Here is a 17,043-nt window from a genome sequence, read left to right as displayed (position 1 = left end):
GAGAGGGTCCGGGAGGGGCGGCGGCGGCGGCGCCTTTCGAGGTGGTTCCGCGCTCGGCCGAGGCCGGCTACCTGGTGGCCAAGGTGGTGGCGGTGGACGCGGACGCGGGGCGCAACGCGTGGCTGTCCTACGAGCTGGTGCAGGCGTCGGAGCCGGCGCTGTTCCGCGTGGGGCTGCACAGCGGCGAGGTGCGCACGGCGCGCGCCGTGGGCGAGCGGGACGCGGCCAAGCAGCGGCTGGTGGCCGTGGTGAAGGACCACGGGCAGCCGGCGCTGTCGGCCACGGCCACGCTGCACGTGGTGCTGGCCGAGAGCTTGCAGGAGGCGCTGCCGGAGCTGAGCGAGCGGCCGGCGGGCGCCGAGGCGGCGGCGGCGGCGGCCGAGCTGCAGTTCTACCTGGTGCTGGCGCTGGCGCTGCTCTCGGCGCTCTTGGTGCTGAGCGTGGCGCTGGCCGTGCTGGCGCGGCTGCGCCGGGCCGGGCCGCCCGCCGTGCTGCGCTGCCTGGGCGCGCAGCGCTTCTCGCTGGCCGGCGCCGCCTTCCCGGCCGACTTCTGCGAGGGCACCTTGCCCTACTCCTACAACCTGTGCGTGCCGCCGCCCGCCCGCGCCCTGCCCGAGGCCGCTTGGCCGCCGCCGCCGCCGGTGCCCATCCTGTCGGCGGAGGAGCTTCTGGGCGGTGATTCCTGCGGGAAGCCGAGCCCGAGCACTGACCTCGTCGAGGGAGAGCCGCCTGCCAATCCCGATGCACCACAGGTCTGTAAATTTTGAGCTTCTTCTGTTTCTAAAAGTTCCCGAAACGTCATCTTTGTTTCCCCGGGTATTCTCGGTGTGCTCTCAGTGGGGATTCTTCATCTGTATCCCCACGCAGCAGCGGAAGGTTTTAATTTTCCCTCGGTAAGCGCTTCAGCTGACAGGTTTTGATTATAGGTCTCCTTTTGGCTAGTAGCGGTGTTTCTCAGTGTTTCTCCATGTTTCTCGGATTTGTGTTTATGTGAGTTGCACAGTCCTGTCTCCGTGACGGACTGAGTGAAGGAACGGGCTATCTCCCGTTCATGGCGAGCAGGAAGCCCTTGGTTCTTCCTTGGTCACAGGTTCAGCTTTAGGGTCGAGTTTTTGTCTTTAACAATTGTGCTCCATAAATTTTAATATGTTAGCAACATTGAAAGCAGATTCGTATTCTGTGGAACGAGAATGTCTGATTCCACATGACGGGGTCAAGGGAAAAAAAAGAGAGCACTGACATCTGGATCCGGAGATATTTTTTCCCTTACTGATTTGTTCGGAAAGGGTGTACTTGGAACTCGTGTATAGCTTGACCCAAACCCGTTCGTTAATATTTTTTTTCCCGGTTGGATTTAGAAAGGAAAGGAGTGTGGAAAGTTCCTTTCACTCTTTTTTCTGAGTGAAGGAAGAGATTGTCACACGTTTTCGGGGGAATGCTGTAGTGGGACCAGATGGCTTTGTTTATGCGTCCTGGCTGGCCGTTCGCTCTGTTTTGCTCTTCATGATCTTTATTTCATACACTGGTGAGAGTGCTGAAAGATTTCTGTTTCAGAGATTGTTATTTTTCTATCTCACAACGATGTTGGGGGTGTTAGCAGGTCTCAAATATCTCGAGAACAGCAAAACTTTGCAATTCTGTTTATTAGGATAAACATCTGAGATACTAAGGGATCCCATATGAGGGAGATTGGCCAGAGGAGGGTTTAGGCACTTGAATCAAGCCCATTTGCACATTGATTAGTGGTCAGCACAGTTTCCTTTGTTGTACTTTTATTCTATGGTCCCATAATTATTTTCTTCAACACATAGCCAAGATTGTCATTAAGAGATACTTAGAGGAATAGTTTCCTAACGAGCTTTAGTGCTTCAGAGGTTGCTTTCTGAAAAAAGGAAAACTACAATGATTTGATTAAACGTAAATCTGTATAAACTAAGGAAACACTAGGCGCATCCCCTAGGAAAGGATGTCAAATATTTAAAGTCCTGAAACTTTACCTTGAGAGTTTCAGCTACATTTTTATTTATACCCATAATTGAATTCTGTAACAATGTCTCCCTGAATTCAAGCAGTATTCAATTGCTCTTGTCCCGCTTTGTTAATAACCCGGATAGCTTTGTTTCTTCGGGATATGCTATCTTCCCGTTCTCTGTATGGGAGGCTGTTGTTGAAGGTGCTTCTGAACAAAAACGATAAGCTTAAGAATAAGCTACAGGGCAAAATATCTATTTTAACTTACGTATAATGACAGTAGAAAGTAATGAGTTTCCCGCGCGATTAAAGAACCCCGCCCGCGGAATGCCTCTGGCTTCTTCCCGATGGTGATAGCCTGGAGGATGAAAGCAGAGATGGGCTGGAGAAATGCGGAGGCAGGAGATCGGCGCTGGACGAAAAGCTACATCTCGGTGGCGACCGTGGCCTGTATGGAGCAAGGCAGGGCGGGCAGCGCTGGGCAGCGCTCGGTGCCTGCAGTGCCGGGAGGAGGCTGCGGGCGCCGCTGTTGACCGAGAGGAGCGAGAGGAAGCTCGGAGCGCTACCGGCAGCCCCGCCCGCTGCGGATCGGCTCGCTCGGTTGTTCGCTGCCTGTCCGAACGTGCGGTCCCCGATCGTCCCCGCGGTGCTGGTCCATTGTGGAGCCAGGCGGAGGCAGCGGCAGCTGCGCACGGTGCAGGATCTGAGAGCACTGAGTAGCAGCGGGATTGGATCGGCGGTGCTGCGGTGCCGGCGGTTCCGCGGGCGAGATGTGCGCGGCGGGGAGGCGCTGGGGCCGGCGGCAGCGAGCTCTGCTCTGGGCCGTGCTGCTGGCGGCGTGGGAGGCGGCGTGGGGGCAGCTGCGCTACTCGGTGCCCGAGGAGATGCCCAAGGGCTCGTTCGTGGGCGACGTGGCCAAGGACCTGGGGCTGCAGCTGCCGGAGATCCGCGATAATGCCGTCCGTGTTGTTTCCAAGGGTAGGACGCAGTATTTTGCTCTGCACGGGAAGACGGGACATTTAGTGACGGCAGAGAGGATCGACAGAGAGCAGCTGTGCGAGCGTGTGCAGCAATGCGTGCTGCGCTGTGAGCTGATAGTGGAGGAGGAAATGAAGTTTTATGAAATAGAAGTGGAAATCACAGACGTTAACGACAACTCCCCCAGGTTCCGAGAGACGGAAAAAGAATTGAGAGTAAGCGAGACGACAGCCCCAGGGTCGCGGTTTCCCCTCCGAGAAGCACAAGATCCGGACTCGGGCCAGAATTCCCTGCAGAGCTACGAGCTGAGCGGTGACGAGCACTTCTCGCTGGCCGTGCAGGCGGGCCCCAGCGGCGATCAGCGTCCCGAGCTGGTGCTGGCCAAGGCGCTGGACCGGGAGGAGGCGGCGTTTCACGAGCTGGTGCTGAGGGCGAGCGACGGCGGCGATCCGGCACGGACGGGCACGGCTCGGATCCGCGTCACGGTGCTGGACGCGAACGACAACGCGCCCGTGTTCAGCCAGGCGGAGTACACGGTGCGTGTGCCCGAGGACGTGCCCGTGGGCTCCACCCTCGTCACCGTCACGGCCACGGATGCCGACGAGGGTCTGAACGGGCAGGTTAAATATAGCTTCCATAAAATTTCAGACCGGGCGTCGGAACTTTTTGACCTGGACTCTAAGACAGGAGAAATAACCGTTAGAAATGCTTTGGACTTCGAGAAGATCTCCTCCCATGAACTTGAGGTTCAGGCACAAGACGGAGGAGAGCTTTATGACACAACGAAAGTTACTATCACAGTGACAGACATGAACGACAACGCACCCGAGATTTCGTTACGATCAGCACTGAGTGAGATTTCCGAAGACGCCCCGACGGGGACCGTGGTGGCCCTTTTGCATGTCCAGGATCTGGACTCGGGGGCGAATGGTGAAGTGCGCTGCTCGCTTCAAGGGGATGTCCCATTCCGGCTGCAGAGCTCTCACGGCAGCTACTACAGCGTGGTGACAGCGAGAGAGCTGGACCGGGAGCAGGTGTCGGAGTACAACGTGACGGTGCGGGCGGCCGACGGCGGGTCGCCGGCGCTGCAGAGCAGCGCGGTGCTGGCGCTGCGGGTGCTGGACGTGAACGACAACGCGCCGGTGTTCTTGGAGGAGCGCTACAGCGCGCGGCTGGCGGAGAACAACGCGGCGGGCGCGCTGGTGCTGACGGTGCGCGCCACGGACGCGGACTGGGGGCAGAACGCGCGCGTGCGCTACCGGCTGGCGGAGGGGCGGGTGCGGGGCGCGCCGCTGTCGTCGTACGTGTCGGTGCAGGCGGAGACGGGCGCGCTGTACGCGCTGCGCTCCTTGGACTACGAGCAGCTGCGCGAGCTGCAGCTGTGCGTGCGGGCGGAGGACGGCGGCGCGCCGGCGCTGAGCAGCAACGTGTCGGTGCGGCTGCTGATCGTGGACGAGAACGACAACGCGCCGCAGGTGCTGTACCCGGCGCCGGCCGCAGCGGCGGGCTCGGGCGCTGCTGCGGCGTGGTCGGGCGTGGAGCTGGCGCCGCGCTGGGCCGAGGCCGGCGCGCTGGTGGCCAAGGTGGTGGCGGTGGACGCGGACGCGGGGCAGAACGCGTGGCTGTCCTACGAGCTGGCCAAGGCCACGGAGCCGGGGCTGTTCCGCGTGGGGCTGCACAGCGGCGAGGTGCGCACGGCGCGCTCGCCGCTGGCCCGCGACGCGGCGCGCCACAGCCTGCTGGTGCTGGTGCGGGACCACGGGCGGCCGGCGCTGTCGGCCACGGCCACGCTGAGCGTGGTGCTGGCCGAGAGCGTGGCCGAGCTGCTGGCCGAGCTGGGCAGCGCGGCCCACGAGGCGGCGGCGCCGGGCGAGCCGGCCGCCAGCCTGACGCGCTGGCTCGTGCTGGCCGTGGCCGCCGTCTCGTGCCTCTTCGTGGCCTTCCTGCTGCTGCTGCTGGCGCTGCGCCTGCGCCGCTGCCACCGCCAGCAGCTGCTGCCGCCGGACAGCGGCGCCTTGCGCGGCGTGCCCGTCTCGCACTTCGTGGGCATCGACGGCGTGCGCGCCTTCCTGCAGTCCTACTCGCACGACGTGTCGCTCACGGCCGACTCGCGCAAGAGCCACCTGCGCTTCTCGGCCGCCAGCTGCTGCGACACCCTCCCGGCCCGGCCGCCGCCCGACGAGCCCGCGCCGCTGCTCGGGGACGGGGACCCGGCCGGAGCCCTCCCCTCGGATTCTGCCTCCGTCCCGGTGAGTTCCCCGTACGAGTTTTGCTCGGCCATTCTTTCTTCTATTGCTTCTCTCCTCTTTTCCATGTCACTGCAGAGTGATATTTGCTGATATGGAAGGCAAAGTATCTTTTAGGGACGTGCTGATCGCGTGGCTTATTGCTATACCGTGGTAGACTTGGGGTCGGGTCTTGGCTTTCCAGTTTGTGAGGAATGCATGATAAGGGAGACTGATCTTGGCTGGAGAGTTTTTCTAAATGTTTCTGTATCGTTTGAACCTCGCTGGCTCAGTATCTTTTGATGGACAAGTCGGTTTTTTACCTCCTTCCCGCTTTTTCTCTGAGATGTATTTGCTCGATAAATATTTCTTCCCTCTTAGTAGAGAGCTGTAAAGATGCCTGTTTGACGGCTATAGATTATCGTGGTGCACATTGAAGGCAAACCCTCTGAATATCTGGTGTTTTGATGGAAAGTGATTCCTGAGTGTCAAGGTCGAGACACAACATACCATGTTTTAGAGGCAGGAGATGCAAATAATTGGCTCTGTGTGTGGAAGACTGTTAAGAGATAAGATTAAGATAAGATAAGATGCATTTTCAGTGCTGATCTGTGGTATAATGTAATGCAATTTTCTCCTTCCCAAGTATGTGTGGCTTAACAGATATTACTGAAGTTCTAATGAGAACAAGTCTGTTTACAGGTTCTTGTAATGTATTTATTGTATTTTAATGTATTTAATGTATTGTCAATATATTAAATTTATAGCCCTATATATTCTATTCTGAAATGTCACGATGGGCACTTTGCAGTAACGAAATTTATTCCAATCCCCACTTTTAATACCTAGATTTTGTATTTTCTGCAAGAGCCTAATCTAGATGAGAGTGATTCCTTATTTTCCGCAAATGTTTTCTCCTTGTCTTGTCCTTTGTACTGATCTTAAGATGGGCCTTTGTATTTGGCAGTATCAGATCACGTCTCTTACATTTCCCTTGCTGTTCCATACATGCCTTTCATTTTTACAACTCGACAGGGAAAGACATTCATAGATATGTTTCCTGAAATTTTTAATGGGAGAAGTTGTTTTATTTCTCACATAGACAGGTTAAGAAGTTTAATGTTAGCCATGGTAAGTTATCTCTGCAACTTTTCTTGCAGTGGAGTTCCTCTGCTAATGGTAAAGATCAGAGAGAACCAAACAATCTGTAACGAGCTTCAGGAGACTCTTGCAGGTGCAGCGTGTGAGGAAGCCCTGTTGGAGAGAAAGCAGCTGTGTTTTTAACTTCTGTGGTCCATTTCTGGACTACATAAAATGAAGATGTTCAGATTATGAATGGCCAAGCTGTGGGTTCATAAGCTTGCTTTTCTATAATGGTGTGCTCTCTGTGAATGATAGTTTAACTGTTGACTTGTTTGTCCTGACCAGGTAGAGATGGGCCTGTGTGTGTCTGAAACTCTGTCTGTAAACGTCTCTAGAGTCACTGATCTTACTTGTAACATCCTGATGGTGAACAGTCAGGGAGAGATTGCTCCCAGGGAGAGACTGGCCCCTCAGCAGGCAGAGCGGGGTTCTATGATTTGGGTGTGCCAAGGCCTGTGCCACTTACACCAAGTGCCCTTTTCTTGTGTCCAGAAAAGGATGGCAATCCTCCAATGAATTTGTCTGCAAGCAATGCCCAGGGCAGTGCATGCTTCAGGGCTTCTGTGTCTAAGAAATGCTGCGGGAAATGTCATTTCCCCAGCTATGTGTCCTTGTTACAGTTGTGATGTAGAGTTTCCCTGTGTTTGTACCAAGCTTTCCCAAGCTTTGAGCAAACCTTCAGATGTTATTAATGGCTCTTGCTTGTTGATGTTACTGCTGATGTTTTGGTTTTTTTTTAATTGAAATTGGTAGGATTGTAGGGATGGGAGAGTCTAATTTTCCAGCAAAGTCCAGGTTTGGAGTTTTTATTTGAAGCACATGCCAGAAAGTCACTCATTTTATCCTCTGCCATGTCTGATACAGCTCTTCCCTGTGAGTGGTAGCTCTTGGATGTAGACATAGATTTCACATGAATGGTTCCCAAGTGGCATATATCCAAAACTGTCCATATGTTTAGGAAGAATGATGACGTCTTTGTATTGATCCTGATCTGAGTCTTTAACTGAGCTGCATATTGGTTATGACTGTTTAGACATTTTACATTTCTTCAAATATCAGTGGTGAGCAGAGTCCATATGTGTGGACCTGTGTTGTGATCCCTGCTCTCCATAAGGAGAAGTTGTGTGGAAAACTTCTTCCAGTGATGTCTGTCTGCAAAGGGGTCCCTGTTGGGTGATGTCTGAGCATTGTGCCTGTGCAGAGACAGGGCTGGTGGAAGAGTTGCTGAAATATCTAAAGGGTTGGTAAAAATATTCAGTTTTCCCTAGCTGTTATATGGATCACATAGTTGTGGTTGTGTGCATTTTTCTTTGCTTTTTCTCCAAAGGAATTTCTTGCAGTGCCTTACCTCCTGATATTCGATATGTGTCTTATGTACTTGTTAAAGCTGACACAAGTTAGGCCTTAAAACTTACGCCTTTAAACATAAGCCTTCAAATATAGGCTTTAACTTAGTCCTTTAAACATAGGCCTTTATACAAAGGCCTTTATACAAAGGGCTTTATACATAGGCCTTTAAACAGAGGCCTTTAAACATTCACCTTTAAACATTGGCCTTTAAACTTTGGCCTTTAAACTTGGGTCTTTACAATGAGGCCTTTAAGTAGAGGCCTTCAAACTTAGGCCTTCAAATCTGTGGTGTATGAGCAGGCCACACAATAGAAAAGCTGATGAGAGCTCTGGAGTGTTTCATGAAATGAAGTCACACTGGCAGTCCAGAACAAGATTTCAAGGTCTCACTTCCGGCCTGACACCTCAGTGGGTTCCAGGTGCTGTCGGGAATGAATTTCCTTGCCCACAGAGAGGCCTGAGATTTCCTCTGGGTGAGTTTCTCTGAATGCACTCCTAATGCATCCCTGCATTGCTTGAGTGGTTTTCTTTTCTTGACATGTTATTACAGCTGATGTAGAATGAGGACATGTGAGGGGCGTACATCTGTGTTCAAATTTTGTCATATGTTAAGAGATGTAAAAATGACCTTAGGAGAAGTCACAGCTTTGTGGATCCGTGCATGTGATAAAAGAGGGGAAGTGCATAGTTTGATAGAGAGTTCATGAAAGTGGTAATTACATTTTCCACCTTGGATCTCAATTCAGGCTCTGTTTCCTGGAAGGCCATGGTTCATGTTTCCTTCCATCTTGTCAGTGCTGCTTTGCAGGAAACAGTAACTTCCCTTGAGAATCAAATGAAGACAGAATGTTGTGTGTGAGGAAAATGAAAAAACTGCTTAACTCAAGTGGGTAGCTGTAAAATGCTGCTGTCCAATTCCACTTACCTGGGGATTCTTCTTGTGTCTCTGAGGTCCACACAGCTACGAGCTGCTCTCTGTGGTTTCCTACATTGCACAGGCCCTGCTGTGTCACAGTGGCCAATGATTGGCCCCATGTATGGCAGTGGGAGATATTTGGCTTGGCTTCTTTGATAGAGTAAGTGCCAAGGATTTCTGTTGTTCTGCTGCTTAGTAAAGTCATTTAGTCCAGTCAGAGAGACCTCATAGTCCTTTAAAATTCCTGCAGCTTGCCTAGCTTGCACCTTGAGGCCTAAGTGAGTTTCCAGGTGTTCTGGGAAAGAATTTTAAGGCTGTGTTGTGGTAAAGCTGCAGAAAATCACAGCACTGAAATATGTCCCCCACTCTGATGGGGTCAGATGGAAGTTTAGGGTTTGTATATGAATCTTCAGAATTCATTGAAAACCATTCAGCTGATTCTGCAGTCCTAAAACGGATTGGGGAGATATTGAGACTTTTGCCTAGAGGTTAGGAAAATCAAACAATGGAAATATTAAATCAGTAATTGTAGCAGGCCTAATTTTTGAGTTTCCACCAAAAGCACAGAAGGTTTTCTGGATGAAAGGGGAGTCAGTGTAAGGATGGACACAGGGCAGAGTCTGCACTGCTTTGCACTTTCTTATTCTCTGCCAGGTATGTATGTACACTGGCATTTATCTGAGTGTAGATCCATTGCTTCTGGGCTTCACATTTCTCTGCAAGTGTTATTCACTGTAAAAATGTTCTTTTGATTTGCATGAGTTTTTCACAGATGATGGGTAAACAATATCTTGGGTATAACTGGAACAATTAAATTATAAAACATCTCAGCAATCATCTTTTCAGATTTTGGCTTCAGTTCCTTGACTGTGCATGAGACAACCAATTTGTACTTTGGGAACACATATTTGGTTTCGGATCTTCATGCCATCTCAGACCAGAGACTGCAGAAAATCTTTGATAAGGAGGAATACTTGTTTCCGTTTCTATTGCAGCTAGAAATAAATAGATCGTTATCACACGGATATTGCTGCTGTAATCATAAGGGTTCCTACTTGTGGTTAAGCCAGAGCTGCTGCTGTGGGTGTTTGCAGTCGGGGAGAGCCCCCGGGGCCGGTGCAGGCGCTGAGCCCCGGCCAAAGCCGGGCCCCGTTGAGCGCGGGCACGCGGCGGCTGCAGTGTCGCGGCGGCGCCTCCGGGTGTCGCTGTTGGCCGGCGCCGAGCGGCGCTGGAGCCGCCGCCGCCGCAGCGTCCTGCCCCCGCAGGCTGCTCGCTCGGCCGGCGCCGGCCACAGCGGCAGCGGCACCGCCAGCAGCAGCAGCAGCGAGAGGCGGCGAGAGGCGGCAAAAGGCGGCGAGAGGCGGCGCGGCGAGCTGGGTGTGTTTGGCGGTGTCTGTTTTGGGCGGCGAGAGCGGCTGGAAGGGAGGCAGGGCAGCGGCAGTCGGCAGGAGCGCGGCGAGCGCAGTGGGCAGAGAATGGCGGTGAGGCAGAGGCGGCAGAGGCGCGGGCCGGGCGGCGGGCGAGCGCTGCTGGCCGCGCTGCTGCTGCTGCTGCTGTGCGTGTGGTGCCGGGCGGCGGCCGAGCGGCTCCGCTACGCCATCCCCGAGGAGCTGGGCAGAGGCTCGCTCGTGGGGCCGCTGGCGCGGGACCTGGGGCTCAGCGCGGACGAGCTGCCGGCGCGCAAGCTGCAGGTGGCGTCTGCCGGCAAGAAGCAGCTGAAATACTTCACGGTGAATGAGGAGAACGGGAACCTGTACGTGAACGAGAGGCTGGACCGGGAGGAGATGTGCGGCGAGTCGGTGACCTGCTCCGTCAGCTTCGAGGTGCTGGTGCACAACCCGCTGAACATTTTCCGCGTCGAGGTGGCTATTACGGATGTGAACGACAACTCCCCGATGTTCAGCAAAGCTGCTCTGGATCTCGAGATAGGTGAATGGACGCTTCCCGGTGCTCGGTTTCCTCTGGAGACAGCCCGAGACGCTGATATAGGAACAAACTCCTTGCTGACTTACCAACTCACCAGCAACCCGTCTTTCTCACTATCCATGAAGGAAAAGCATACTGGAAAAAAGCAGCCGGAATTAGTACTAGAGAGAGTGTTGGACCGAGAGAAGCAGAGTTCCTTTGAGTTAGTGCTGATGGCTTTGGACGGTGGGGACCCCGCGAGATCCGGGACTGTTCAGGTGCGTATCAACGTGACAGACGCAAACGACAACCCACCCGTGTTCAGCAAAAGCGGCTATGAGGCACGAGTGGCAGAGAATTTACCAGCGGGGTCGCAGGTGCTGGTGGTGGTGGCCACGGATGCAGATGCGGGCTCCAATGGGCGGGTCTCCTACTCCTTTGGCAACGTCCCGGACAGTGTCAAGGCGTTGTTCGCTATCGACAGCGAAAGCGGCGAGATAATGACGTCCGGTCCCCTCGATTTCGAGGAGAAGAGTAAATACATCTTCAGCCTGGAGGCGACGGACGGGGGCGGGCTCACCGATCACTGCGAAGTGCAGATCGATATCCTGGACGAGAATGACAACGCGCCCGAGATCACCATTCTGTCCCTCTCGAACCCGGTGCCCGAGGACGTTCCGATCGGCACAGTGGTGGCTCTGCTCAACGTGGACGACCCGGACTCCGGCGAGAACGGTCAGGTGTCGTGCTCGCTGTCGGGAGAGGCGCCGCTGTCGATCGTGGCGTCGTCGGGCGGCTCGTACAAGGTGGTGACATCGGGCGCGCTGGACCGCGAGCAGGCGTCGGAGCAGCGCGTGACGGTGGTGGCCCGGGACCGGGGCAGGCCGGCGCTGTGGAGCAGCAGGGAGCTGGTGCTGGAGGTGTCGGACGTGAACGACAACGCGCCGGTGTTCGAGGAGGCGGCGTACAGCGCGTACGTGGCGGAGAACAACGCGGCGGGCGCGCTGGTGCTGCGCGTGCAGGCGCGGGACGCGGACGCGGGCGCCAACGGGCGCGTGAGCTACTGGCTGGCGGGCGGCAGCGCGGGCGCGGCGGGCGCGGCGCCGCTGGTGTCGGTGGAGGCGCGGAGCGGCGCGCTGTACGCGCAGCGCTCCTTGGACTACGAGCAGTGCCGCGAGTTCACGGTGGCCGTGCGGGCGCAGGACGGCGGCTCGCCGGCGCGCAGCTCCACGGCCACGGTGCGCGTCTTCGTGCTGGACCGCAACGACAACGCGCCCAGGGTGCTCTGGCCCGCGGCGACGGCGGCGGCGGGAGAGGGTCCGGGAGGGGCGGCGGCGGCGGCGCCTTTCGAGGTGGTTCCGCGCTCGGCCGAGGCCGGCTACCTGGTGGCCAAGGTGGTGGCGGTGGACGCGGACGCGGGGCGCAACGCGTGGCTGTCCTACGAGCTGGTGCAGGCGTCGGAGCCGGCGCTGTTCCGCGTGGGGCTGCACAGCGGCGAGGTGCGCACGGCGCGCGCCGTGGGCGAGCGGGACGCGGCCAAGCAGCGGCTGGTGGCCGTGGTGAAGGACCACGGGCAGCCGGCGCTGTCGGCCACGGCCACGCTGCACGTGGTGCTGGCCGAGAGCTTGCAGGAGGCGCTGCCGGAGCTGAGCGAGCGGCCGGCGGGCGCCGAGGCGGCGGCGGCCGAGCTGCAGTTCTACCTGGTGCTGGCGCTGGCGCTGCTCTCGGCGCTCTTGGTGCTGAGCGTGGCGCTGGCCGTGCTGGCGCGGCTGCGCCGGGCCGGGCCGCCCGCCGTGCTGCGCTGCCTGGGCGCGCAGCGCTTCTCGCTGGCCGGCGCCGCCTTCCCGGCCGACTTCTGCGAGGGCACCTTGCCCTACTCCTACAACCTGTGCGTGCCGCCGCCCGCCCGCGCCCTGCCCGAGGCCGCTTGGCCGCCGCCGCCGCCGGTGCCCATCCTGTCGGCGGAGGAGCTTCTGGGCGGCGATTCCTGCGACAAGCCGAGCCCGAGCAGTGACCTCATCGAGGGAGAGCCGCCCGCCAATCCCGATGCACCTCAGGTGTGTAATTTCGCACGCTCTTCTTCTGTAAGTCTTTTCTATGAGCCTGGTTGTGGCAGGAGGCTCTTTAGGTTAGTTCTATGTTGTGGCGGTTATTGCCGTTTCGTATTTCCATGGCGCATTAAGTGATTATCTCCCGTGTGTATTTCTACAGCAGCCCATGCCACCTGGCACTTCCTGCCTCTCAAGATGTGGTGAAACTCTTATCTCTGTTCAACTTTTGCTTCTACTAAGTTTCTGTGACGAAGTATGACTAGCATCCTGCTGTTGTCTTCAGTGTTTTGAAATTTAACAAACAACGTCACTTTTCCTTTTTTGATTGTTGTTTCTCCACGCTGTACTTAAACCTGATAGATAACTAGGAAAGCAGAAGCCGTTGCTAAACGTAGATTTGATACTGTAGGACCAAAGCAGGTTTGTGTGCGGCTTCCTGAATGCAGAATTCATGCATCTGTCGTGTGTCCTAATATCCTTTGAGAAAATTATGCCGTAGAAACGGTTACTAAGCGCAGACGGGGTAATTTAGGATTTGAAAAACTAAACAAACAATAAAACTGCAAAAACGAAAAAGGAACAGAAATATCTTAAGGAAAGAAAACAATGTACAAAAAAAATCTTCAAAATCACACAAAGCAACTCCAAACCCTTGTTTTTTTGTATTTCAAACTCTGGTTTTAGTTTTTTATTCCCTTTTCCTTATCGTATAACCTGAAGGCTTTTCTTTCAGGTACGTTTTAGTATTTCGTTTTGTTTGGGTTTTTTTAATTGTTCTGAAATTTGCCCCCAAGCCAGAATGGATGGACTTGATCGCATGGGAGGTCTTTTCTGACATGAAGGATTCTATTGGTTTATGGTTCATTGCTCTCTTCTGAGTTACTCTACAAAGGAGAACCCGGCGTAAGCACATCCTGTAGCGTGTAAAAGTGTTAGGAGCAATTTCAAAGTGGTGTCTGGAGAATAGGGTGAAGTCAGGGTTCTTAAGAGCAGCCTGGGATGTGCAGCTCGAATATAATATGGTCCAAAATTTTGGTGTTGTCCCTATTCTGCGGAATGCAGGGAGTAAATATTTTGACTATTTACAATTATTTCTGAGCATACATGGAGCTGTTTTAACCTGCCAAATGGATGAGGAGAAAGTCCTTGAAGATGGACTGGTCTAAAAGGCTGTGAAGTGGAAGGAAGGATATTGAGCTTCAGAGCCTAAGGAAATAATATGAGCATTACTGTACATGCCATATTCTAAGAATATATTATATCACATTTATTGAAAGTTTTTGGGTGCGTCAGAAATACTGCAATCCCAGAAGGCCTATTAAATGTGTCTAGTGATGAGCTGGATGATCGAATAAGAGGTCGACTGTAGGAAAGCCAAGGGAGCGGGTTCCCACAGGACGGGACGCAACCTCTCCGAAGCTACTGTCCCCTCCCCGCGAGCTGCCTGTGAGCGAGGCAGGAGCGCAGCGCTCGGTGCCTGCAGTGCCGGGAGGAGGCTGCGGGCGCCGCTGTTGACCGAGAGGAGCGAGAGGAAGCTCGGAGCGCTGCAGCCCCGCCCGCTGCGGACCCGCTCGATCACTCGCTCTGTATTAGGCTCGGCGACCGAGCGGTCTGAAATCGTCCTCACAGTGCGGATCCGTGCAGGAGGGGAAGAGAAAGAGGCTACGACAGGGGCCGGTGAGCGGAGAGTCCAGTAGGAAACCTCAGCAACCGCGGTACCAGAGCAGCAAGAGGCAGCGAGGAGCTGCCGCGGGCGAGATGTGCGCGGCGGGGAGGCGCTGGGGCCGGCGGCAGCGAGCTCTGCTCTGGGCCGTGCTGCTGGCGGCGTGGGAGGCGGCGTGGGGGCAGCTGCGCTACTCGGTGCCCGAGGAGATGCCCAAGGGCTCGTTCGTGGGCGACGTGGCCAAGGACCTGGGGCTACAGCTGCCGGATATCCGAGATCGCGGAGTTCGCATTGTAGAAAGAGGTCGGACGCAGTATTTCACTCTGAATGAGAGGACGGGACATTTAGTGACGGCAGAGAGGATCGACAGAGAGCAGCTGTGCGAGCGTGTGCAGCAATGCGTGCTGCGCTGTGAGCTGATAGTGGAGGGGGAAATGAAGTTCTATGAAATAGAAGTGGAAATCACGGACATTAACGACAACTCCCCTAGCTTCAAGAAAATCGAACTGGAACAGAGGATGAGCGAGACGACAGCCCCAGGGTCGCGGTTTCCCCTACCAGACGCTCACGACCCTGACTCGGGCCTGAATTCCCTGCAGAGCTACGAGCTGAGCGGTGACGAGCACTTCTCGCTGGCCGTGCAGGCGGGCCCCGGCGGCGATCAGCGTCCCGAGCTGGTGCTGGCCAAGGCGCTGGACCGGGAGGAGGCGGCGTTTCACGAGCTGGTGCTGAGGGCGAGCGACGGCGGCGATCCGGCACGGACGGGCACGGCTCGGATCCGCGTGACCGTGGTGGACGCGAACGACAACGCGCCCGTGTTCAGCCAGGCGGAGTACACGGTGCGTGTGCCCGAGGACGTGCCCGTGGGCTCCACCCTCATCACTGTCACGGCTACGGACGCCGACGAGGGACTGAACGGGCACGTTACATACAGTTTTCATAGAATTTCAGAAAGGGCATCCGAACTTTTTCACCTTAAATCTAAGACAGGAGAAATAATCCTTAAGGAGAACTTGGACTTCGAAGAAATTTCCTCATTTGAAATGGAGGTGCAGGCACGAGACGGAGGAGAGCTATTTGACGCTGCCAAAGTCACAATCTCCGTGACAGACATGAACGACAATGCACCTGAGCTGACAATATCATCTGCATTGACTGAGATCTCGGAGGATGCCCCGTCAGGGACGGTGGTGGCCTTGCTGCACGTGCAGGACCGGGACTCGGGAGCCAACGGCGAGGTGCGCTGCTCGATCGACAAGGACGTCCCATTCCGGCTGCAGAGCTCTCACGGCAGCTACTACAGCGTGGTGACAGCGAGAGAGCTGGACCGGGAGCAGGTGTCGGAGTACAACGTGACGGTGCGGGCGGCCGACGGCGGGTCGCCGGCGCTGCAGAGCAGCGCGGTGCTGGCGCTGCGGGTGCTGGACGTGAACGACAACGCGCCGGTGTTCTTGGAGGAGCGCTACAGCGCGCGGCTGGCGGAGAACAACGCGGCGGGCGCGCTGGTGCTGACGGTGCGCGCCACGGACGCGGACTGGGGGCAGAACGCGCGCGTGCGCTACCGGCTGGCGGAGGGGCGGGTGCGGGGCGCGCCGCTGTCGTCGTACGTGTCGGTGCAGGCGGAGACGGGCGCGCTGTACGCGCTGCGCTCCTTGGACTACGAGCAGCTGCGCGAGCTGCAGCTGTGCGTGCGGGCGGAGGACGGCGGCGCGCCGGCGCTGAGCAGCAACGTGTCGGTGCGGCTGCTGATCGTGGACGAGAACGACAACGCGCCGCAGGTGCTGTACCCGGCGCCGGCCGCAGCGGCGGGCTCGGGCGCTGCTGCGGCGTGGTCGGGCGTGGAGCTGGCGCCGCGCTGGGCCGAGGCCGGCGCGCTGGTGGCCAAGGTGGTGGCGGTGGACGCGGACGCGGGGCAGAACGCGTGGCTGTCCTACGAGCTGGCCAAGGCCACGGAGCCGGGGCTGTTCCGCGTGGGGCTGCACAGCGGCGAGGTGCGCACGGCGCGCTCGCCGCTGGCCCGCGACGCGGCGCGCCACAGCCTGCTGGTGCTGGTGCGGGACCACGGGCGGCCGGCGCTGTCGGCCACGGCCACGCTGAGCGTGGTGCTGGCCGAGAGCGTGGCCGAGCTGCTGGCCGAGCTGGGCAGCGCGGCCCACGAGGCGGCGGCGCCGGGCGAGCCGGCCGCCAGCCTGACGCGCTGGCTCGTGCTGGCCGTGGCCGCCGTCTCGTGCCTCTTCGTGGCCTTCCTGCTGCTGCTGCTGGCGCTGCGCCTGCGCCGCTGCCACCGCCAGCAGCTGCTGCCGCCGGACAGCGGCGCCTTGCGCGGCGTGCCCGTCTCGCACTTCGTGGGCATCGACGGCGTGCGCGCCTTCCTGCAGTCCTACTCGCACGACGTGTCGCTCACGGCCGACTCGCGCAAGAGCCACCTGCGCTTCTCGGCCGCCAGCTGCTGCGACACCCTCCCGGCCCGGCCGCCGCCCGACGAGCCCGCGCCGCTGCTCGGGGACGGGGACCCGGCCGGAGCCCTCCCCTCGGACCCCGCCCCTTCCTCGGTGAGTTTCTCTGGTCAGATTTTCTCCACGACCCTTTCTTGTGATTCAGCCCTGCCCTTTCCCCGCCGTGTTCTCTGTGTTTCATAGGAGACTGTGTCTAAAAGCATGGTCAAGTTTCCTTTGGTGAAATTCTAAAGGCTGGTGCCCATTGCTGACTTTGTGTGAACCTTGCGTGGGTCCTCAGCCTTCCAGTTCGTGAAGAAGGAAGGAGGGAGAAGGCTGCTGCTGGCAGGCTGTTGATTAGGTCGGAGGTTTGGGTATCGACCAGGTTCCAGGTGTTGTTCTCCTC

General features: G+C 56.9%; 3 protein-coding genes across 3 annotated transcripts in view; all 3 read left to right on the top strand.

The window, feature by feature from the left end:
* Positions 1 to 17,043, top strand: part of LOC118691923 (uncharacterized) — a 211,154-nt gene that overhangs the window by 35,798 nt on the left and 158,313 nt on the right. The window lies entirely within an intron of this gene.
* On the top strand, positions 9,916 to 14,054 carry LOC129046601 (protocadherin gamma-B5-like). Its single transcript, XM_054516468.1, has 2 exons — positions 9,916 to 12,545; positions 13,959 to 14,054. Exons 1-2 carry the CDS (start codon positions 10,059 to 10,061, stop codon positions 14,052 to 14,054), a joined length of 2,583 nt encoding a protein of 860 aa, XP_054372443.1. The 5' UTR covers positions 9,916 to 10,058.
* LOC118692187 (protocadherin gamma-A10-like) lies at positions 14,131 to 16,841 on the top strand. Its single transcript, XM_036391857.2, has one exon. The coding sequence runs from the start codon at positions 14,298 to 14,300 to the stop codon at positions 16,839 to 16,841; it is 2,544 nt and encodes an 847-aa protein (XP_036247750.2). The 5' UTR covers positions 14,131 to 14,297.

This window comes from Molothrus ater, chromosome 15 (assembly GCF_012460135.2).
Source record: "Molothrus ater isolate BHLD 08-10-18 breed brown headed cowbird chromosome 15, BPBGC_Mater_1.1, whole genome shotgun sequence".
Taxonomy (NCBI): domain Eukaryota; kingdom Metazoa; phylum Chordata; class Aves; order Passeriformes; family Icteridae; genus Molothrus; species Molothrus ater.
This window is presented reverse-complemented; position numbering and strand designations above follow the sequence as displayed.